General features: G+C 39.2%; 1 protein-coding gene and 2 non-coding genes across 3 annotated transcripts in view; 1 reads left to right on the top strand and 2 right to left on the bottom strand.

Moving 5' to 3' along the window:
* Positions 1 to 5,383: 5,383 nt before the first annotated feature.
* On the bottom strand, positions 5,384 to 5,456 carry trnav-aac (transfer RNA valine (anticodon AAC)). The gene has a single exon. It is a non-coding gene; the product is annotated as a tRNA-Val (tRNA).
* Positions 5,457 to 6,619: 1,163 nt separating this feature from the next.
* Positions 6,620 to 6,692, bottom strand: trnav-cac (transfer RNA valine (anticodon CAC)). Its single transcript has one exon. It is a non-coding gene; the product is annotated as a tRNA-Val (tRNA).
* A 3,657-nt stretch (positions 6,693 to 10,349) lies between these two features.
* The window catches only part of ncf1 (neutrophil cytosolic factor 1), a 14,566-nt gene continuing 70 nt past the window's right edge, over positions 10,350 to 24,845 (top strand). The window contains exons 1-11 of the mRNA XM_062433557.1: positions 10,350 to 10,476; positions 10,712 to 10,792; positions 13,704 to 13,779; positions 17,468 to 17,633; positions 18,469 to 18,527; positions 18,841 to 18,963; positions 19,173 to 19,280; positions 19,595 to 19,712; positions 20,399 to 20,500; positions 21,798 to 21,961; positions 22,774 to 24,845. The exon at positions 22,774 to 24,845 is cut by the window's right edge and continues 70 nt beyond it. Of these exons, the coding sequence (XP_062289541.1) occupies positions 10,405 to 10,476; positions 10,712 to 10,792; positions 13,704 to 13,779; positions 17,468 to 17,633; positions 18,469 to 18,527; positions 18,841 to 18,963; positions 19,173 to 19,280; positions 19,595 to 19,712; positions 20,399 to 20,500; positions 21,798 to 21,961; positions 22,774 to 22,937 (1,233 nt within the window). The 5' untranslated portion in view covers positions 10,350 to 10,404 and the 3' untranslated portion in view covers positions 22,938 to 24,845. The remainder of the gene's footprint in view (positions 10,477 to 10,711; positions 10,793 to 13,703; positions 13,780 to 17,467; positions 17,634 to 18,468; positions 18,528 to 18,840; positions 18,964 to 19,172; positions 19,281 to 19,594; positions 19,713 to 20,398; positions 20,501 to 21,797; positions 21,962 to 22,773) is intronic.

The following is a 24,845-nucleotide window of genomic DNA, read 5'->3' as shown; positions in this document are numbered from 1 at the left end:
GGTTGCAGCTCTACATGAACTCTGACTCTCTCTAATAAATCTCTACTTCTATGTCAACAGGCTTCAGTTCTCGTACAAACATGATGTCATCATAATCATCAGGGTCCAGCTGGTTGAAGCCGTCCTCCTGCTCCTCTTTGCAGATAATCGGTGATAACTCAGACACTTCAAAGGGCAACTCAAACACTTTGTCCAGATAACTCTCCTTCCTGCTGTGTTTTCCTGCCATGGCGATGACCTGAGACGCGATGGACCAAGCGAACTCCACCTTGCGATGGTTCTGGGAGCTCAGGTCGAAGTTGTAATCCAGGATCTCGTACAGCGCGGGAACGTAGCGCTTGCAGTTTTCTTCTACGTACTGGTGAAGCTCGAACACGACTCTCCTCGTCAGCACTCGCAAATCCAGTTTAGTTTTCGGTTCAGATTTGGAACGGATATCAAGGTCCAGCCTTATGTCTTTGCAGATCCGATAGTCCTCAATCTTTTTCACTTGTTGAGCCTCTCTTTGAAAGTCCACATTTAATCCTCCTCTACTCGGACTGGTGTTAATTAGCGGCTCTGCATTGTAAACAGCCTCATTGAGCCACTGATTTATCCTGGCTGATGCATTTTGCTTTCTAAAGAAGCTTTTCTGCATGGCGTACCATCTCTGGATCACCTGTGCAGCCTCAGTCGAACCACTTTGCAGCTCAAGATCGAAATTGTGTTCGAGCACATCGTTCACCAGCTCTCGTGCCGTTCCACAAAGTTCTCTGATAAGTGTGAATGTTTCCAGGACAGCACCCGTAGTCAGGACGGTCAAGTCCAGTTTGTTGCTCACTGGACGTTCTTCAGTCGACCAAAGATTGAGACCTAACCTCTTACAGAACGGACGTGGCTCTACATCTGTCTCCTGGCTTGACTCCCAGTTTGTCTCCTGCTCCGTCTTAACTTTCTCTTCTGTTTTAAAGTCACTCGTCACGTCCACCATGTTGTAAACTTCGGGGAACTGAAAAGCGCAGCTCAGAAATTCCACGTTCTTCCTCGCGGGGTTGTTCAAAAGATTTTTCTCTTTCGTCATGATGTAATGTAGAAAGTTGCGCTCGTGCAGCTCGTCCTGCAGGGTGAGGTTGAAGTTATTGTTCAAAATGTCAAACAAGAAACTGCGCAGACTCTTCGTCATCGCAGTTGCAAATTTATAAACTTCCCATAACACACGGTTGGTGAGCAGCTGTAGATCTAAGTTCTTTTTATTGCCCGAGCCGACGTTAAAATCTAAACCGATCTCTCTGCAGCTGGCGAAGATGTCGTTCACTCTGCTGGATTTCAGGATTTGTTTAGAGCGAGTCGCCTGTCTCAACCACAGCTTCTGTTTTGGGGTTTTTACATCCATGTTGTTGTGTTTGTCTTCAGAAAATAGATCTGAGACTGATTTTTGAGTTTGATGATAGTTGAACCACCGAGCGTTGTGGCTGTTAGTCCGAGGCTGAGCTGGAGAGATGAAAACCTCCTCCCCTTCCTGCTTTACATTCACTGCTACTTCTAACTTTGTCTCGGGTCTGGCCTGGGTACTTGACTGCATGTCCGCCTCAAAATCTACCGGACACATGTACGACTGGTCATTTTCATGCCAAATTTCTTTTGCATCACTGTTTGCGTGCCTCAGCGTTCCCCTTCTCTTAGTGGCAATTGTTAGTCTTTCCAGTTCTAAGTCATTTATATTTCTCCTTTTGTAAGTCCTTGTTTTCCGTTCACTGGTCTGCAGTTGAAAAGGCTCCTTTCGGAAACTGTCCCTGCTCTCTCCGGTGAGGCAGGCGTATTTTTTCTCCGTCAGTTTGGCGAGTTGCAGACGAAACTGTAACCTATCCAACTCGTAACCAAAGTTCTGCTTCACCAAGTCGTTGACCATCTGAGTCAGAGCTCCACAAAGCACTCTGGAGAAGTCCAGCAGCTCAATCATCACACCATTGGTGATCAGACTTGGGTGGAGTTTGTGTTTGGGTGTGCCGATTGGTCGAACAGCCAGAGACACACCAAGTTCTTTACAGAAAGGGTAAGCATTGGCTTTTATTCTCACTCCACCTGGCTTTTTTATAAGAAACGTACCTTTTGCTGCTCCATTGCTTTGATTTTCTGAAGTCTGGCTTTTCTTGCTTCCGTCAGTGAGAAGTGAACTATCCAAGATTTTGTTCCTTTTAGGGTAATATCGTCCCGACACCTCTGACTCTGTGCTCCCCCGTGCAGTAGTTTGCTCTGGTAGTGCAAATGCCTCTTTCCATCTAGTCGGTCTCAGCTTGATTTGTTCCTTTAACGTTTTTATCTTACTGTGAACACGCGTTGCGTAATCATAGCACTGCATTTCATTGTTCGCGTCCATGCCGAGATCAAAGTTGAACTCCAGCATTTCAAACAGGAAATACTTCCCCGATTTGGTCACCGTTTTGGCAAAGTCACAAAGCTCCAGCATCACACCGTTGGTCAGCAGGCTCAGATCTAACTTTTCCTCCCTTTCCAACGCCGCGTTGAACTCTAAACCGATTTTAACCGACTCTGGGAAGGGAACTGTGCCTTTCTGATGCCTTATCCCTTGGTGGATGCGGCGCTGCCAGATGTAGTTGTCATCAATGCTGTCCATGTTGACATCAAAACCCCCAAAATTGACTCTGTGTAGTGTCAATATCTCAGGATCCCAAAAAAACACTCACGGTCAGCTCTCCTTTATGGCATCTGTAGACATCCTCTGCTGTTGCTGCTTCGCTTTGACGTCTCTTTAGTCTGCGAGTAAAGACAGAACATTAAGAGTTAAGAGTTATTAATGTGTTTCTACAATCTGAAATCAAAAAAGCATGAAATACTTTAGCTGTAGGATACCAAGCTAGATTTCTGATGCTTGCTTTCCCAAATTAATTATACCTTTATCTCACACCTGTCAACGGAGCTGCAACTAATGATTATTTTGCACCAATATTCAGTGCTCAAACACACTCAATTCAACCCAAATGATACCGAGAGATTCTGAAAATGTGACATTATTTCTTTGTTATCGCCACATCCTTGAGGTTGTAATAAATATTGAAGATAAAATGTGATTGTATGCTTCAATGCTCTTTTCCCTTATTTACTATATTCATCATTCTTTCTTATTTTGGCTGCAGTATATACAGTACTAGTCAAAAGTCTGACACACCTTCACCTTCCCTTAACTAAGAAAATAAATCCTGTTCCGGTTGCAGCTAATGATTCCTTTAATCATTGACTAATCTGTCAATTATCTTCTTGAATAACTGGCTATAAACAGTCAAACACTGCTGATGAGGGGATCCTGACACATGAAAACAAGCTTAAACTGTTCTTCACCAGGCGTAAACCACCCAACCAAAAACAGGAAGTTACATTAACAATGAAGTGCAACACGTGCCAAAGTGCAAAGCAGCAATTAAGTGCATAAAGTGCAGTGATCTTGTATGTAGGCACTGAAATGTATGCAGACTCTTCCCAATTCACACCTCCCCTCCCCCCTCCTCCAGCAGCGTGTTCCCCTCCGACCCCTCACTGTCTCCTGCACCTGGACACAGGTCGAGTAAATGCAACCAACATACATTTCCCAGATGACTCCACCACTGTCAGCTGCATCACAGATGGCAATGAGTAGGAGTACAAGGCCCTAATGGAGAGCTTGGTAGGGTGGTGTGATATAATTACCTCTAGCTCAACACTAGAAAGACAAAGAAGCTGATGGTTGACCAACAAATATCATGATTTTTTGAACATTTGTTGAATTAACACCATGTGAGAAGTATAAAGGGGAAAATCACTGTTTGGTGGAGCCGAATGAATGAATGAATATTTGTACTTAGGGTAGATTAGGGTCATGTAATGGGACCCTTTTTGCAATTCTGACTAGTTTACCTTATTAACATATGAATCCAATTACATTATACAAACACCTAATATCATTATACTTACGGAAATTTGTGGAAATGTGCAATATGTGTACTTATTATATGTATGTATTTATTGAGGCAACAGGTAGCATTGTATCATTTATTATTATGTAAATGTGCAATTCTGTCATTTATATTGTATTATTGTTGTGCAAATGTGCAATTTTACTTTTACTTTCTTTGTTCTTTTTAACTATGGCGGCAACTGTCTCAGCACTTAGAGTCCAAGACAAATCTATCTATCTATATCTAAATCCCTGAGATGTTTCCTTGTTAAATTAAAAAGACATTTTTTGGATATTGAACTCAAAAGGAACATAGCACTTATATTTATATTCTTTATGCCAAGTTGTTTCAGAATTTGTAGATTTTGTAATGTGGGACATTAGTTAGTTTTTAGGCTTTGAAATACTTTGATTTATACAAAGCAACCTTATATCTGCCACAACTTTCTGAAATGTGCATACTCATAATTTTAAGGTTAAAAAACTCGTAGTCTGTATTTTCAGATATGTAATTTTAAACAATGTAACTTGCACAGTACGCATACTATAGTTAGCTTTAAAATAATTAAATAGACAAAGATATGAATGCAAAGGAGCTTAATTGTCCCATATTACCCTAATCCACCCTATGTGTAGTACTTGAGTAAATGTACTTAGTTACTTTCTGCCACCACCACCTGTAACTTACTCCTAATGCCCTGCTATTACTTTATCATTATTATTACTATGTTCAGCTGATAAAACTTTACCAAATGATAAGTTGCATGTTTTAATAAACTTCGGAGTAACGTTTGCATAACAAAAACAAAGTTCACATCTCCTTTTTACCAGCAGAACCTGGACGCATCATCTGTCTGAAGGTCTCATTATAGGAACAACTTGTGTCTTTATTGTGATACTTATCGTGCAGGATAAGGGATGAAACTGTCCACCGTGTTGCACACTATAATAGGACATACTGGCGTGTTTGTGAAGGAGACAAAAACGGAATAATCGGCGTTGCAGCTATCATTAGCCTCTCAAAAGAAAGCTATGGCTAGGTTAGCTCTGCAGGCAGACAGGCATTTCCAGGTCTGACAGAGCTCAGAAGGAGCAGATTACAAGCACTTACCAAAGAAAGAAGCACAGAGCAGGCATCACGGTTGTTGCACAGGTTAGTAAAATGTGTGCAGCTTTAGTTGTTATGAACATTAAGTCTTCATGCGGAGCTGCAGCGCTGCAACACGCCTCAAAACACCAGCTGTACACATGTAAACTTCCCAAATAAGGATGCGTTTAGGACGCGTTGGAAATTCAGTGTTCAGCAACTATTCTCACGTCTTCTGCAGAATATATGCAACAGAAATCCAGTCTACACGTCATCACACAGTGAGTTAATGAGATTTAACTATTAGCAAAATAACTTTAAGTCTTAATAATATAAATAATAATAAACGTGAGTGAAAAGGAAAACAATGTTTCCGCCCGGTTTCGAACCGGGGACCTTTCGCGTGTTAGGCGAACGTGATAACCACTACACTACGGAAACCCGTAACTGAGATGTTCAAGAACATCGTATAAATAGTTGTCATGTCCCATTATGTACTGTTATTACTCGATTAATATTGTATAAAAAGACAAGACAATGTAATGGTAACGTAGTAATAATAGTAGATAGATAAAACTTTATTGTTAGACTGGTCTGAATGTTTTCTTGCGTCCATCAGCAGCTCCGTTGCAAACACAAACATGCAACCATTACCACTCAATACTAATATTACTGTTAATTATTATTTTTTTATTATATACTCTAATATTATTGTTATGGTTTTTCTTACTTATTTATTGTTCTTTATTCTTTTTCATTGATGCTCTTCTATTTTTACTGTCCACTTTGCTGCTGTAACACAGTTAATTTCCCCATTATTGGACATATAAAGGAATATCTTACGGAATATCTATCTATACACAAAAACAGTGACAGCAGGCAAAACAGTGACACATCAAACTCTACAAACAAAATGCACAACTCATTAGTGTCCCTTCACCTGGTCCTTGATCTTGACTTAGATTCAGTGTTTTAGCATAAGGAGGAATGATTCAGCCTGATCTTATTGAGTGAGGGGAACTACTCTGAATCTACAGTTTGATGGTAACAGTTGAAATTATTTGTTTAAAACATGATTAAAGATGATGTTGTTAGCCAGCCTTAACATGTTGTTTTAATAAGCTGTTTCATAGAGTTTCTGGAGGGCTTGGTCATTAAAATAATTCACCTCAAACCTCTTTGCACCAAGTGTTCACTGAGAGGAAAAGGCTGACCTCTCATCCTCTCTCTGGCCAGTTTGAGCTTTTGACCTCTGGGAGGCGCTACAGAGCTGCTTTGCAACCAGGAATATTTATATCCCACATGCAATTCATATTTTAAACACTTCCAAGTGACACAGGAACTGATATGCACTTATATTTTATACTTTACATAATTGTATGTATTTATGTATCTAATAACTTGAGGTTTGACTATAATGTTGATTGACATTTGACAAAAAGCCCAAATGTATAAGCCTAACATAAATTGGGGACAATATATCTAAAGGGGATTATTACTTGTGAAATGCATCAACATAGAGCGGATTGGGTCTCTCTGTATATTAATGTTAAGAGGATAATAATACTTCTAAAGTTAAGAAAATGATACTGAACGAAAAACAATGTTTCCGCCCGGTTTCGAACCGGGGACCTTTCGCGTGTGAGGCGAACGTGATAACCACTACACTACGGAAACTGTTGTAAGTAGTCGGCGAAATATATCTATTAATACATGATAAGAGAATAAATACATGTTTTATTATTATTGTATGGATGGCGTAGTCATGGAAAGCATGACATATATGCAAGGCAAAAAGAAAACCGATTTGAGCTTTTCAAAAATGAACAGCCCTTATGCTTTATTGCACAACATAATAATTAAATAATAAAGTGTCAACAATGACTCAATTATGACTAACAGTCTGAGCCGTCTCAGATTTAATCCTTCATCCTCATATCCTATAAGCAATAACAAGAGATGCCCAGCAGATGAAGCAATTTTGTGAGTATCAAAATGCTTTGACACAGCTAGTGAATAATTTTTATTTTTACAGTTTGCTTTATATTTAGGGGGACTATAATTTCAAACATTGCACAAATCTCTTTGTGGCCTGAATTCAGTCATGCTGAATTTAAAAAGACTTGAAACTAAAGTTTTTACTGAGGTAATAAATCAAGTTAGAAATAAGATCATTTCTCATACATACACTTCTTTTAGGAACCGGTGGAGTCTCCCCCTGCTGGCCATTAGAGAGAATGCAGTTTATATTAATTTCAGTTTAGATGAAAAAGCCTCCTGATTAAGGTTTTTAGGCCTAATTACATCATTCAGTAATTAGTAATATTGTATGAAGGCTGAAGTATGAAGGCTGTTTTGGACAGTAAGTTGGTTTCTTCATAATATTACTGTAGCATGGTTTAGACTAATATGTGCATTTATTTCAGGATCTATGAACTCTCTGAACAACTTTATGAGATTTTTCTACGGAGCCGAGGAAAGGTCACAAGGTGAATTATTAGCTTCAAGATACCAAGATCACTTACGTCAGACTCAGGGAAGTTGTGTGGCCCAAGGGAGGCTGACTAAGAGTGGCAGTTTTGTTTGTGAAATAGGCTCCAGACGATTGTGTGTGTGTGTACTAGGTATTCCTAATGTTGTGGGGACTTAAATCTGTTCACACAGTTATGTTATGGGGACTCGCCTGTCTTATGGGGACAAAAAGCAAGTCCCCTTAAGGTAAATGATTTATTTTAGGGTGAAGACTTGATTTAAAGTTAATATAAGTTTAGGGTTATGTTAAGTTTAGGATAAGGGTTAAGATTAGGCATGTAGTGGTTATGGTTAGTGTATGGTTATGTAAGTCAATGTAATGTCCCCTGAAGTGATGGAAACATGGTGTGTGTGTGTGTGTGTGTGTGTGTGTGTGTGTGTGTGTGTGTGTGTGTGTGTGTGTGTGTGTGTGTGTGTGTGTGTGTGTGTGTGTGTGTGTGTGTGTGTGTGTGTGTGTTTGTGTGCATGGATGGTCTGGGTCATTTGGTGGTCCCTATGTGACAGAAATGTGACTCTAGGTGTCTCATGAGCCATTGAAGGAAGTCATCTGCTTTCTCCAAATATAAACACCTTCACTGCCAATCATGAGACACACACACACACACACACACACACACACACACACACACACACACACAGACACACACACACACAGATGAATTTGCTTGACCTCTTTTTGTACTTAATGATTTCATAAGGCATGTATTCAGATATGTCATTTATCAGCATTTGTGATTTCATTTAAAAAGAAGAAATATAACTTCAAAGAAAAATGACCTCACTTCTCAGAGATATGTAGTTGTAACAGAGGAACTAAATCCATGTGGTTTTATTGTTTGTTTTTGTTCCTTCTTTTTGCCAGTTGCAAAATTTTATAGAAGTCACAAGTTCAGCTAAAAGCCCCTCTGAAAGCCCACATGAATGACACAAACATCGGTTGTGAGAGAAATTAAACATGTGTTTTTTTGTTCATGGAAAGACAGAGTTGGTGAAATCTACCCGATGTTTCCCCTTTTTGGATTATTGACTAACAGTTTAGAGGGGAATTCTAAACTTGGAAGAGTCTTTTTCACATTTGACAAAATTTGGCCATTGACTCATGTGTTTGAGGTCAAATGAAATGCTAATGCTACTAAAATGTGTTACCACTGGTATTACCCAACTTAACACGGTCAGCTCTATGTTCCCACAGCTCTATGTTCCCACGTTTCTAAGAGATTATTAAAATTTAGACCCTATGTTCCCACAGCCCTCCGTCCCACAGACGTGTGTGGTGTCCTGGCACCTCTGTGAGGCTACGAGTAAAAGTCCCTCATGAGCAATAATTAACAAATTAAGCACTGGGGCGGGCGCAACGCTGTCTTGATTGGGCCGTCTTTTTGCTCTCGCAAGATCAGGTAGACCAGGCTTTTCTCCTCATTGGGTTGACCAATCCATCTGATACGGCACGGCACTTTGAGCATTGGCGTAACCAGGGACTTATGGAGCCGAATTTTCAAATTTCACAAATTTAAAACATTTCAATGTTGAAGCTCTATCCAATCAGCTGATGCCTGACTCTCATGCTGGAGACTGGGGTCTGTTTCCCAATTGGGCCGAAAAGATTCACATGTGAAACTGGGAGCCGTAGACCCGGACGAGTGTGGGGAAGATTTTGAGGGTTGAATATAATGGATGCAGTTGTAAAATATAACCCTAATCCTGTGGGAACATAGGGCCTAATTTTGAAAAGAAAGTTAGAAATGTGGGAACATAGGGCTGACCCCACTTGGGGTATCTGCTACTGCCCTGCATTTTTTAGGTATCTCTCCTCATTCTAACACACCTGATTCTAATAATGAACTCGTTATCAAGCATCTGAAGCTTGTCAAAGGGCTTGATAACGAGTTCATTATTAGAATCAGGTGTGTTAGAGTGAGGATAGATACCTAAAACATGCAGGGCTGCAGCTCTCCAGGAGCAGGGATGGAGACAACTGCAATAATCTGTATACAACTTATAAAATTACTGCACAAACAGCAGCACACACACACACAAGAAGTAAATACAAACAAATACAAGTCACAAGTCAGGCATGACTTCATGAAGATAACCTGATGACCTCATTGCATTGTATTATATTATATTGTCTCCTGTTCTCACCTCTTCCTTTATAGGGTTTTATGCACTTTTTCTTTCTTGTGCGTCTTTTTAACTTGACTCGTTGATCGACCGCACAAGAGTTCCTATGTGTGTATGCACAAATGGCCAATAAAGTTCATGAATCTTGAATAACGGAGAGGAAAGCAGTGATTGGTCAGCAGATGGGAGAAATCTGGAGGTAGAACATAAGAGGAGTGATTCAGAGTACATGCAGTGCTTTAAAAACATAGAAAATAATAAAGTCCTATTCCTACATAGAGAGAATTATATAGCAGTTGAGGAGAGAGGAAGTAAAAGTGTTAACTACAGTCACCAAATCATTAACAGACTCATCATTAACTTATCGAGATGGAAGAAGCCAGTACGAACAACTCGGTCGATCTGTTAAATTTTAAACCCGAATTCTAAAAAACAAACTTACTTCCTGTACTACTTCCTTAACCTTTGCTGCTGCCACCTCTTCATTAATATCATCATCATTATTAGTATTATTATTATTATCATATAAACAATGTCATTATTACAGCAGCAGACAAGTGAAAGCAGAAGTATTTTGTTGTTTCTTTTTTTCGCTGTGATGAAGTTATATGACTTTCAAACAAATTAAAAGAGGAACCAACTCTCACACACACACACACACACACACACACACAAAGACTATATAAGCTTGCTGTCCGCTGCTTTTCGTCTAAGTTGGACTACTCTGTACCTCAGCATGGAGCAGAACTACGTCAGGCATGTGGAGCTTCTGGGCTTCGAGAAACGCTTCTTCCCGAGTCAGCACTACGTAAGGCTCAACTTTTATTTTTACAAATTCTACTTAAAGACCCTTCAAATCCTCTTAATGTCTTCAAATTTACAGATATTTTATATTTAAATAACTGAGAGTCCTGCGTCTTAGTTCAGCTTCCGATCTGCACGACTGAGAATCTTAAACAGAAAATCATGAATTTGGTCTTTTTTTCTTTATTTAAATGTTTATATCTTGCAGTGTTTGAGTTTAATGTGTTCTTGTTTTTAAGGTGTACATGCTGATGGTGAAATGGAGCGACCTCACTGAGAAACTGATCTACAGGACGTATCCTGAAATGCACAGCTTCCATGTAAGTTTCCTCTTCCTCTGCGATTTCTTATCTCATTTTTTCTATTGCAAAGGGAGTAATTCACACTTAACCCTTTGTATGTCTGCTCAACCGTTTGGTAGAAGTCACTTTGTGTCATGATATCTGGTTTAAAACATAAATCTATTGACCCCATTTAACTTTTAGGTCAATCTTTAGCACTTGTATGAGGTATGTAATGCACAGACAGACCATCAGGTTGTTCTATGGTTGCTATAGATACAGGTTGTTCTATGGTTGCTATAGATACAGGTTGTTCTATGGTTGCTATAGATACAGATTGTTCTATGGTTGCTATAGATACAGGTTGTTCTATGGTTGCTATAGATACAGGTTGTTCTATGGTTTCTATAGATACAGGGTGTTCTATGGTTGCTATAGATACAGGTTGTTCTATGGTTGCTATAGATACAGGTTGTTCTATGGTTGCTATAGATACAGGTTGTTCTATGGTTTCTATAGATACAGGGTGTTCTATGGTTGCTATAGATACAGGTTGTTCTATGGTATCTATAGATACAGGTTGTTCTATGGTTGCTATAGTTACAGGTTGTGCTTTAGTGTATAAACGAAGAATAACACAAATCACTGCTGACATCAGAGATCCTTCTGGAGACATTTCTGAAGTTGAGTTTCATTTTTTCATCATGGCCTCAAAGAGGAAGTAAAAGCACAGAAATTATTCTTGAAATAGCACTTTCTTGGTGTGAAAGTGCTATTTCAAGCTAACTACAAAGGGTTAATATCAAATTAAATGCACAGTTTACTTGCACTGCCATACAACATATGCACATATACAGAAATCACATAGAGAAACCCCACCAACACATTCACAGTCTCACAGTAAAACAGTATACTCCAAATCAATCTACTCCAATACAGATAAAAGTAGACCACTCACAACCAAGATACATGCTGAGGGGACATTTAAGGTTTCTTGCAATACACTGAATAATCTCTCACCCAAAACAATAGATAGTCATTTATCTTACCACACTGACAAAGCAGGTAAATATGCATCAAACCAAACATAAAGGATTGAGAGGAGTGCAGCTTAAAACATATTAGTTAGTAAGTTTATCAAGGAGATAACACCAAGAAAACATAGCTTGGATCCATTGATATTTTAATGCCAAGAAATGCCCTTCTTTCACTTTCGACACTCTGCAAACCATGACTCATTTACTTCACATCTCAGAAGTCACATGCAGTTTATTAATAATATTATATTGCATCATATGGGATATGTCAAAACACAATACAGCTCATTCAACCTCAGTGTCAGCATTATTTCATCCTTTACAGCTTCTATTAATCAAGGCTTTTCCTCCTGATACCTGAAACACTCAAACTAAGACTACAACTTCATCACTTGTTAAACTAACTTTCAAAACTATAATAACCCTGGTTCAGATAAAGGTGAAAGTGCATTTAAGGGATTATTAAATTCTTCCTATATTTGCTGAAAAGACTTGAATGCATCATCCAGAAATAGTATAACATGGCTTATTGTTATACCAGCAGCCTTCCATTGTTATATAACCCTCATATTCATAGTCAGGCTCCAAAATATTTATGTAAGCAGTTCAATTACCTGCAAATATTTGCAACTATAAGATGATCTTTTAACTTAGTTTGCAACGTTTTGGTACATTTGAAAGGAAGGAGCTAACACTGATATATTATCTTTGGCTCTATCTCAATTGTACATCAACAGCTGTAATAATACAACTAATTAGGTAGTGCCTTAAAAAATATAGTCTAGACCTGGCGCTACATAAATAAAACTTGCTAATCCACCCTTTTATTATTGGAAAACTGAAGCTTTTCTCATTTAATTCTGGTTTTCCTTATTTTTCCATGTAAATTTATGAATATAAATATGTATTGATTTAAACAGCATTGTTTAATACAGATAGGCAACATCAGTGCTGGATAATAATGACAATACAGCACAGTAAAGATACTGGTAGATTCGTCCATCTCTGAAAGTCAGATTTTATTTGGTCACTTATTTGGTTATTTGGATGGATTACGCATAAATAAAAGTATATCATCTGCATACAATTAATGTATAACTCCTGGTGTTTGTTTGAATTCCTTTTACCCAATCTCCTCTTATTCAAATCCATTATTATAGTTTCATATAGAGGTTCTATGACTCAAGAAAAATACCCAAAATACTGCAGGACACCCAACGATTGTCAGAAAGTTGAGTAAGAGTGCGTTTCCAAACCAACCCAGTTTGATTAGAGGCTGTTGCTTAGGTAACAGAGTTGGGACATGTTGCCAGTAAATTGGGTAATATTTTAGTATGTACACTTTGAATTAATGAAAGTTTATATGATGAAGGTCTTTTATGGTCTTTAAGTATTACCTTGATAGTGGCCAACATTGATTCTGGTAGTTACTTAACTGTAAAAAATGGTCAAACTTATTTTTTTAAATCCGTAAAGGTGCAAAAATTCCTCAAAAAGTCCTTTTATACTTCATCCATTTGAAGTATATAGAGGATTTTTGCCACTTTTAAAGGAAGCAATGGTTATCTCAACTTCCTCTGTTGTGATTTCAGTATCAAACACGTTCATATCCACATCACTAACCTTAGGAAATATTCATCCTGTCCTCTATTCCTCAATTATCTGATGTATATAACCAACATAACAACATCTTTAAGACATTTGAGGTTAGGTTTATTATTATTGATTAAATTAGCCTCAAGTCTTCCCGGTTCTTTAACCCTCCTGTTGTCCTCGAGTAAAGGAAGGAAGGGAGGGAGGAAGGAAGGAAGGATGGAAGGGAGGAACTACTGTGCAGTATTGTTGTATTTGTCCAAATGCAAATGTTTTTTTTTTAATGCATGTTAATAAATATTTTGTTATTTTTGTTGCAGAAATCACTGAAGGAAATGTTTCCCATCGAGTCTGGTAAAATAGAAAAGAAAGACAGAATCATCCCTTCTTTACCAGGTAAGAACTAACATTAAGTGTCTCTATATTAACCCTCCTGTTGTCCTCGAGTCAAGGAAGGAAGGGAGGAAGAAGGAAGGAAAGGAGGGAGGAAGGAAAAAGGAAGGAAAGGAGGGAAGGAAGGGAGGGAGGAAAGGAAAGGAGGAAGGGAGGAAGGAAGGAAGGAGGGAGGAAAGAAAGAAGGAATTAGGGAGGGAGGAAGGAAGGAAAAAAGGAAAGGAAAGAAGGAAGGGAGGAAGGAAGGAAGGAAGGAGGGAGGAAAGAAAGAAAAGAAGGAGGGAGGGAGGAAAGGAGGAAAGAAGGAAGGGAGGAAGGAAAGGAAGGAAGGAAGGAAGGGAGGAAAGAAGGCAGGAAGGAAGGTAGGAGGGAGGGAGGGAGGGAGGGAGAAAGGAAAAGAGGAAGGGAGGAAGGAAGGAAGGAAAGAAGGACAGAGAGAGACAAGGAGGGAGGGAGGAAGGACAGACGGAAGGAAGTAAGGGAGTAAAGAAGGAACAGTCAAAACAGACGGGGTCAATTTGACCCGGGAGGACGACACGAAGGTTAAAGGCGTTTTTTTACCTCTACTCTACTTTCGACATTTTGGTTTTATCATCTGTAATCTGCTGCAGAGAAGCAACACTATGAACTCATCTAACAACAAACTAATATTAAAAAACATCCAAATGAGTAAAACATATATATTATATAACACTTTTCTAGAAAAAGAAGAGCTTCACATTATACAACAAAGAGATATGAAACAGATGCTGTTAGTGTGACATCGATGAAGTTTTTCAAAGATCAGCGAAACCTTAACAAACTTATCTTCATGCTGTTGTTACAGGAAACACCTGCAACTGTGGGTGAATCTACTTCCTGTTTCTCTATTCGTTCAATCAACTGTGTCAACTTAGTTTTAACAAACAGTAACATGCTGCTCCACTATTAATAATATAATGATGTCATAATAATAATATATCAGTCAGAGGACCAAACCACTACTTTTACTGTAATACTGCATACTACATCACTATAATACTGCAGTACTTTTACTGTAATACTGCATACTACATCACTCATAATACTGCAGTACTTTTACTGTAATACTGCATACTACATCGCTCATAATACTGCAGTACTTTTACTGTAATACTGCATACTACATCGCTCATAATACTGCAGTACTTTTACTGTAATACTGCATACTACATCACTCATAATACTGCAGTACTTTTACTGTAATACTGCATACTACATCGCTCATAATACTGCAGTACTTTTACTGTAATACTGCATACTACATCACTCATAATACTGCAGTACTTTTACTGTAATACTGCATACTACATCACTATAATACTGCAGTACTTTTACTGTAATACTGCATACTACATCGCTCATAATACTGCAGTACTTTACTGTAATACTGCATACTACATCACTCATAATACTGCAGTACTTTACTGTAATACTGCATACTACATCACTATAATACTGCAGTACTTTACTGTAATACTGCATACTACATCACTCATAATACTGCAGTACTTTACTGTAATACTGCATACTACATCACTCATAATACTGCAGTACTTTACTGTAATACTGCATACTACATCACTATAATACTGCAGTACTTTTACTGTAATACTGCATACTACATCACTCATAATACTGCAGTACTTTTACCGTAATACTGCATACTACATCGCTCATAATACTGCAGTACTTTACTGTAATACTGCATACTACATCATTCATAATACTGCAGTACTTTTACTGTAATACTGCATACTACATCGCTCATAATACTGCAGTACTTTTACTGTAATACTGCGTACTACATCGCTCATAATATTGCAGTACTTTTACTGTAATACTGCATACTACATCACTATAATACTGCAGTACTTTTACTGTAATACTGCATACTACATCGCTCATAATACTGCAGTACTTTTACCGTAATACTGCATACTACATCGCTCATAATACTGCAGTACTTTTACCGTAATACTGCATACTACATCACTATAATACTGCAGTACTTTTACTGTAATACTGCATACTACATCACTCATAATACTGCAGTACTTTTACTGTAATACTGCATACTACATCGCTCATAATACTGCAGTACTTTTACTGTAATACTGCGTACTACATCGCTCATAATACTGCAGTACTTTTACTGTAATACTGCATACTACATCGCTCATAATACTGCAGTACTTTTACTGTAATACTGCATACTACATCACTATAATACTGCAGTACTTTTACTGTAATACTGCATACTACATCACTCATAATACTGCAGTACTTTTACTGTAATACTGCATACTACATCACTCATAATACTGCAGTACTTTTACTGTAATACTGCATACTACATCGCTCATAATACTGCAGTACTTTTACTGTAATACTGCGTACTACATCGCTCATAATACTGCAGTACTTTTACTGTAATACTGCATACTACATCGCTCATAATACTGCAGTACTTTTACTGTAATACTGCATACTACATCACTCATAATACTGCAGTACTTTTACTGTAATACTGCATACTACATCACTCATAATACTGCAGTACTTTTACTGTAATACTGCATACTACATCACTCATAATACTGCAGTACTTTTACTGTAATACTGCATACTACATCACTATAATACTGCAGTACTTTTACTGTAATACTGCATACTACATCACTCATAATACTGCAGTACTTTTACTGTAATACTGCATACTACATCGCTCATAATACTGCAGTACTTTTACTGTAATACTGCAGTACTTTAACTGTAATACTACATACTACATCACTCATACGTTAGTGTCAGACTCACATTAGCAGAAGTGAAATCAGTAATTAAAGCTCCTGTATAAATATAGTGAGGCAGTATTTGGGGCATTTCCCAGGTGACTGAAGTCGACTTCTTCCTTTCACTCTTTAACAGACGGCCCGCTGTCATGAAGCGCTGAGCAGATCTGTGTGTTCACCACATCTTCTCTGTTCCTCTTCATATTATTGGGGACAGTTTGCATGAAAACAGAACTATCAGAACGCTTCACCTTCCCCTTTGTGAAACCTTTTATTACAAAACGTTTCTTGCAAATGTGGAGAAATAAAGAAGCAGAAAGTCTAAAAAAAACCTCAAATCCTGAAGCAACAGCTGCTTTTATGCTGGTCTGGAAATTTCCTTTTCTTGCAACTCAGATGGGCAGGGCAGAGATCTTTTACTTCATATCAAAACCACAATGAAAAGAGGATCTGTGGGTCCTAAAAGCTGTTTAAAGAGAATTAAATCTCCTTAAAATATATCAAAAAGTCCTATATTTTACTTACAAATGACTTGAATAATGTCTTTTTCCAGCTGTAACATTAGACATAAGGTTTTTTTTCTTTGTGTAATGTCTATAAACTATAAGTGACAGAGTGGATTGTGCTGCAGGAAGCTGTTTACTCCTTTTTTTATGCAGCAAACACTGAGGACAAGTCAATAATTTAGCAAAAATGTACATTATTATGTATTAGGTCAATCCTACTAACAGTTTTCTGCCACTTATCTGGGTCCAGGTCATGTTTATTTATTATAGACTAGGAATTCTTCTTATGTAAAGCTGGGAAGTCATGACAAAATGATATAAATATCAATAAATGTGTGCATTTAAAGGATAAGTTCACAATTTTGTCCTCAGCGCCGCGTTGGTTGGACAGCCAGAAGTCGACAGAGAACAGGCAGAGCACGCTGTCTGGATACTGCCACTCGCTCATCAACCTGCCGCCTCACATCTCTCGCTGCAAACTGCTCACCAGCTTCTTCCAAGTTAGACCCGAAGACGAGAACCCGCCTGCCCCAAACACGTCAGTACTACACACACACACACACACACACACACACACACACACACACACACACACACACACACACACACACACACACACACACACACACACACACACTGATGTATGAGTAAGGACAGAAATAATTAATTAACCCTCCTGTTGTCCTCGAGTCAAGGAAGGAAGGGAGGTAGGTTTGGAAGGAAGGAAGGAAGGAAGGATGGAAGGGAGGAGGTAGGAAGGAAAGGAGGAAGGAAGGGAGGATGAAGGAAGGAAAGGAGGGAGGAAGGAAAGGAGGGAGGGAGGGAGGAAGGAAGAAAAGGAGAGAAGGAAGGAAAGAAGGAAGGAGGGAGGGAGGGAGGGAGGGAGGGAGGGAGGGAGGGAGGGAGGGAGGGAGGGAGGGAGAAAGGAGAGAAGGACAGGAAAGAAAGGAGGAATTGAGGGAGGAAGCACAGAAGAAAGGAAGGATGAAAGAAGGAAGGAAGGAAGTTAGGACGGAGGGAGGGAGGAAAAAAAGAAAGAGGGACGGAAAAAAGGAAAAGAGGAAAGGAGGAAGGAAGGAAAAGAAGAAGGGAGGAAAGGAGGAACAGTCGAAACAGACGGGGTCAATTTGACCCGGAAGGACGACACAAAGGTTAAAACTATATAAATAATAAAGAATGAGATGTGCATGCTGCTGTGCATGTTGCCGTGCATGTTGCCGTGCATGCTGCCGTGCATGCTGCCGTGCATGCTGCCGTGCATGTTGCCGTGCATGTTGCCGTGCATGTTGCCGTGCATGCTGCCGTGCATGTTGCTCTGCAGCTCATTCATGTGAAAAATGTTCATTGTTTTTTTCTTTTTTTTTGTTCCACAGACTGAAAAGAAACGAGACCTTTGTGGTGTCCAGAGAGCTGGCCAGAGGAAATGCATCCGGTAAGAGAGCGAGTTAAACTGAAAGAGCTTTTTGTTTGAGAGAAGGAGGGAAAAAATCTTTGCAATCTCACTGAGCTACAAAAAGAGAAGAATAAAGCTCGTTTCTGTGCATCTTCATCATTAGTCTGCTGGATTATTCAGATTCAGACTATTATGTTTAAGTGCATCTGATGTTTTGTAAGTCAGGGCTGCAAGTTTCCACTGAGATTCACTTAGTTTTGGCTTCATTTAAAGTCTCTGTAAACCAGGGGTGTCAAACATATGGCCCGTGGGTAAAGAACCGGCTAATATTGTGTTTTTTTTCCCCCCTCAGTGATTTCTGGTCCCATCATACTGGACACCTACAGAGTGATCGCTGACTACACCAAGACGACCAAGCATGAGATCACTCTGCACACCGATGACCTCGTGGAAATCGTGGAGAAAAACCAGAACGGTGAGAAAAGTTTAACCCGGACATACTGTTCATGTTTGGGCATATCAAGTACATTAAGACAGATTTATCCTGTTGTAATGGGGCTAAAGTGACTTGCAGGTTAATGTGATAATATGAGTAGAAAAGGCTCAGCTGTCTGTATCTTTGGTTCTGATCTTTGCTGCTACTGTGTTCAGGTTGGTGGTTCTGATCTTTGTTGTTGTGTTCAGGTTGGTGGTTCTGTCAGTGTGAGAATAAACGCGGCTGGATTCCTGCTTCTTACCTCGAACCTCTGGACGCACCGGAGGAGTCTGAGGACGCTGATCCAAACTACGAAGGTAAGCTGCTCACGTTGTTCTTAGTCTGTTTTTTATATATTAAATGTATGTTTTAGTCTTTTTCTCATGTGTTGCTTTTAAACAATGTTCTCCCAACTTCAATTTTGCAAATGTTCTATCAGGCCAAAGACAACACAAAGGACAGTTAATACATAGAAGTTAAGTTTATTTTGAAAGTGCGTTGAGTATAAAGTGCATTGAGTGTAAAGTGCGTTGAGTATAAAGTGCATTGAGTATAAAGTGCATTGCGTCTATCTTCATTAAGTAATTGCAGCTTATTGAACAGACTGATTTGAACCTGTTGCTTCCTGCAGGAGAGCTCTACACCACCTGCACAGCCTACAAGGCGGAGCAGAGCGATGAGATCTCTCTGGAGCCGGGTCAAACCATCGAGGTGATTCACAAGCTGCTGGACGGCTGGTGGGTCGTCAGGTAAGATGATGAGTCTGATGCATGCTGGGTAACAACTAGTGGAGGTTGCTTACATTGTTTTAAAGCTCATAGCATTATGTGTGTATGTCAATTTAACCTTCGTGTCGTCCTCCCGGGTCAAATTGACCCTGTCTGTTTTGACTGTTCCTTCTTTCCTCTGTCCTTCTTTCCTTCCTTCCTTCCTCCCTCCTCTCTTCCTTTCTCCCTCGCTCCCTCCTTCCTTCTTTCCTCCCTCCTTCCTTCTTTCCTCCCTCCTTCCTTCCTCCCTTCCTTCTTTCCTCTGTCCTTCTTTCCTTCCTTCCTCCCTTCCTCTTTTCATTTCTCCCTCACTCCCTCCTTCCTACTTTCCTCCATCCCTCCTACCTTCCTTCCTTATTTCCTCCGTCCTTCCTTCCTTTCCATCCTCCCTTCTTTCCTTTCCTTCCTTCCTTTCCTTCTTCCTCCTTTCCTTCCTTCTCTCCTTCCTTCCTCCCTCCTTCCTTTCCTTCGTTCTTCCTCCCTTCCTTCCTTGACTTGAGGACAACAGGAGGGTTAAAGTCTGATTAAAAGATTAAATGTGTTAATTTGCTTCAGCTGTTAAATAAATACTCAAAATGATGAATCGGTTTCCAATATTATTAAAATATTCTTGTACTTATTGATTATCTAGACGCCAGGAGTTAATTCTGATGCTGTTTCTGTTGCAGGAAAGGAGACGAAACGGGTCATTTTCCCTCCATGTTCCTGCAAAAAGCTGGAAAGGAATGTGAAGCGATGAAACTGCAGGGACAGAAACCGCCACCGCGCAGGTACGTCAGGTTATATATATACCTCAAACACTACAGCTGAACATAACATCAGGTATAGATGAATTACCTTTTACATCCCCAAAAGCATGTAAAAAACCCAGGTGGGGAGTTCTGGTCCTCTGAAATGATGCCAACGCGGAAGTAACTTAAAACTGCATTCTATCAAAAGGCCACCAGGGGGCGACCGTTTTGGTGTCAAAAGGACTTCCGTCTCTATACAAGTCAATGGAGAATTCACCAACTTCTCACTTGATTTCTAACCTCAGTAAACGTTTTCAAAATGTGTTTATGGTCTCAATCGCTAGTTTAAAGCCTTCTTCAATGCAGTATGATGTTCATTTGGGACATTTTGGCCTCCCTGATTTTATATGTGACGATAAAGCAGGGTATGCATTAGGGCCTGGCTACGTCGTGATTGACAGGTTGATTGGTTCACAGGTTCAGGAGGGCGCCTCATGCTCCTCCTGATGCCCATATAAGTAGAATACATGTTTTTATTTTTCCCAGCATGCACCTGAAATTTTCAAGATGGTGCTGCTCAGATCCGAAACTATTGGCCTCCGAGCAGCAGTCCACGAACCAATGGGTGACGTCACGGCTGTTACGTCCATTTCTTATATACAGTCTATGATAAAAACCCTTTGAAACTGTAGAATTACAAGCTACAATTTGTCCAAAGCATAAAATTATCACTTTAATAGTAATTAAACAATCATCCATAAGACCAGCGTAGTTATTACTATTAAAACTGTTTTTTAAAGAAGTGGTTCATATCTTCATGATCGACACAGATGTGCAGGTTTACACGTAGATCATTCAGTGTTACGTTGCATCACTTCTGACAAAAGGGAAGTTTGTTGTTTTACAATATCTCACTCCGTTGCACCACTGTTTCATCTGAACTCCTCTCTCTCTTTCTCTCTCTCTCTCTCCCTCTCTCTCTTTCTCTCTCTTTCTGTGTCTAAACGGACACTTTCCTCATTTCTCTCTCTCTCAAAATGTTTAACTTTATAAAAGATATTTCCAATAAATACAGTTCTGGTAACACGATGGTTGTAATTTGACCAAAAGCTGAAGTTTATTATGTATTACATTTGTTAGGTTTACTGTTAACTGGTCAATACGAGCTGATCATCTACTTTTAAATGACTCCATCACTTTACACTGAAAGCACATTTGAAGGAGATCTTTTAATCGTCAGTATGAACAGGAGGAATGATTACAGAGAGGAAAACCTCTTTCACTGTGAACTGCCGCCTCTACTTAATACGACTCCTATGTGTTCATTTACACTCAGGTCCACCATCCGAAACGCCAAGAGCATCCACAAGAGAGGAAAGCAGCAGCTCAGCCAGGACTCGTACCGCAGGAACAGCCGCCGCTACCTCCAGCAGAAGAGCAAGCTGAGAAAAGAGTCCGAAAGCGGCCCCAAGTCTCCACTGAAGGAGAGGACGAACCAAGGTAATAAAAGCATCTTCACACCAGGCGAGGAGTTCCGGTCCTCTGAAATGAGGCCAACGCGGAAGTAACTTAAAACTGCATTCTATCAAAAGGCCACCAGGGGGCGACCGTTTTGGTGTCAAAAGGACTTCCGTCTCTATACAAGTCAATGGAGAATTCACCAACTTCTCACTTGATTTCTAACCTCAGTAAACGTTTTCAAAATGTGTTTATGGTCTCAATCGCTAGTTTAAAGCCTTCTTCAATGCAGTATGATGTTCATTTGGGACATTTTGGCCTCCCTGATTTTATATGTGATGATAAAGCAGGGTATGCATTAGGGCGTGGCTACGTCGTGATTGACAGGTTGATTGGTTCACAGGTTCAGGAGCGCGGACAGATAGACTGCAGGAAATAGCCGTGAACTTGTTTCACACAAGTTTTCTCCGGAGTTCTGTGGTTATAGTCGTAACAGCTAACTTGGTTAACATCACCAGGTTGCCGGTGTAGACTGTGGTAGATCCAACCCTCCCAACCTCCCCCGCTCCATCCTCATGCTCCTCCTGATGCCCAAATAAGTAGAATCCATGTTTTTATTTTTCCCAGCATGCACCTGAAATTTTCAAGATGGCGCTGCTCAGATCCGATACTATTGGCCTCCAAGCAGCAGTCCACAAACCAATGGGTGACGTCACGGATGTTACGTCCATTTCTTATATACAGTCTATGCTTCACACTGAACTCCGACGCCACTGCAGATCAGTGTGAGTGCAGACTGTAACCCCTTAAAACCAAATATAACCTCATAGTTTTTGGTATTTTCTCCCCAACAGAAAACATTCCCGAGCAGTCCGGCTCCAGCTCAGAGAGCGAGCTGAAGAAGGACACTCCGGTCATCCCTCCTCGGCCGAGTGCGGAGCTCATCTTGGAGCGCTGCACCGACAACACCTGCAAGAGAGTCAGCATCCACAAGTCAGAGACCAGCTCCAGCAGCTAGCCTGGACGACATCCATCATCATACGTCTTATAGAAGTCGCGTTGAAACAGCCTTTTTTAGAGCTTTTATCTTCCTTCGTTTGATGTATTTATGGTGACAGAGGATGTTGGGGATTGTTCAAACTGTGTAAACCAATGAGAGACCAGCTAACAGGGAGAAAAGAAGGTTGTCATTTAAATAAAAAGTCACACAATTTAGAAAGTAAGTCAAATTTTAGACCATTTGCATTGAATCACAATACATTATACAGTATGGAAAGTTGCCCAAAAGCTATTTTTATGTTTAATTTAAATGTGACATTAAAATATAAGTCTGTTGTTATTCTATATTTTTTTCTTACTGTCAGCAAATCGCATGAAAAGACCCAAACCAACAATGTTTTAATCTGTCTTCTCTGCTCATTGTTTAAAGGAAATCTTCAAAAAACAGCTTAAATATATATTATTTCACTTTTTAAAAGGCTCAAAAATGTCCTAAAACATTTAGCCACTGTCGTTTTAGCAAACTTAAAGGATGCAATTGTGTATTTTCTTAAAGGGGCTGCAAGATTAATGTACCAATATATGTTCTCAATCAATCATCTAGTCTATAAATTGGCAAGAACTTAAGAAAAAATGCATGGATTTAAAAGTTGATCTGAAGCTAATATGAAGCTTCAAGAACAAAAAGATGAGAGAGAAAGAAAGAAAGAACAAGAAAAACGAAAGATGGAAGGCACGAATGAAAGAAAGAAGAAAGAAGATGAAGAAAGAAAGAAAAAGGAAGAACAAAAAGGATGAGAGAGAAAGAAAGGAAGAGAGAAAGAAAGAAAGGAAAAAAAATGCCCGTAACAGGTTCCCAGAGTCCCAGACTCCAAGTTAATGTCTTCAAAAGTCTTGTTTTTTCCAGCCAATAGTCCAAAACCCCCAAAAAAACTTAGTTTACTGTCACAGAATACAAAGAAAAATGAAGAATATACACGTTTGATAAGCTGGAATCAGTGAAGTTAAATGAACTAAAATGCTAATCGCTGCAGCTTTAATTTACTGGGGACTATTTTCAGCGGCGGATGAATCCACATTTGCTGCTTTATTGAGTATTTCTATGTGTGTGTGTGATTGAGTCAACTAAACTACTAGTGTGTGATGATGTCGCCCGGTGCAACGGTGTGACTCATTGACGTGCTTTTAGTTATTTTTGGAGACACGGAGGAATCAGATTCATCAGGCTTTGGGTATTTGTTGGTTTGAGCATTTTTATTTGATTCCTTAACTATAAGAAAAATATAGATCCTTTAAAGTCGGTATTTGTAGGGTTTTAAAAACGGTCGTATTTTGGCGCCATCTGGTGGTCATATCAGCAAATGACAACGTGACAAACAACGATACATGCTGCATAAAGAAAGCCTTTTTTAATCTGCTTTAATTACATTCAAATCCTCCACATAATAACTTTAAAGATCCTCCAGCCTTGAAACTTTCCTCCCGGCTCAGTGTTACATTTAATATTACAGTAACAATGCTTGACTTGCATTATTTTAAGTCCGTTATCTTATGATTTTAGTGTTATTATCAACATTCCTTGTGATTAAAACAATGTTTTATTTCGTAATATTTATTTTAAAGGCCCAGAACTCATAATAATCTCTATGATGAAGCATTAAAGTCAGTCATGTTGAGGTATAATATGATATTTAAGCTCTGATCACATAAAAATAAACAATTATGACAGTTTATCAAAAAAATGGCAATTGTAAATAAGATTTCACTCCCAACAAACCAGCAGGACTTTATATCCGTTTTGCTTTATTTTCATATCTTCAGCTCTACTTTGTTGTTAGTTTCTAGTATTCACGTTTGCAAGAAGTCAAGAAAAAGCTAATTTTTTTTGCTTGTGACTGGAAGCATTTATCTCCATTTTTCAAGCATG

This window comes from Scomber scombrus, chromosome 14 (genome assembly GCF_963691925.1).
Source record: "Scomber scombrus chromosome 14, fScoSco1.1, whole genome shotgun sequence".
Taxonomy (NCBI): Eukaryota; Metazoa; Chordata; class Actinopteri; order Scombriformes; family Scombridae; genus Scomber; species Scomber scombrus.
This window is presented reverse-complemented; position numbering and strand designations above follow the sequence as displayed.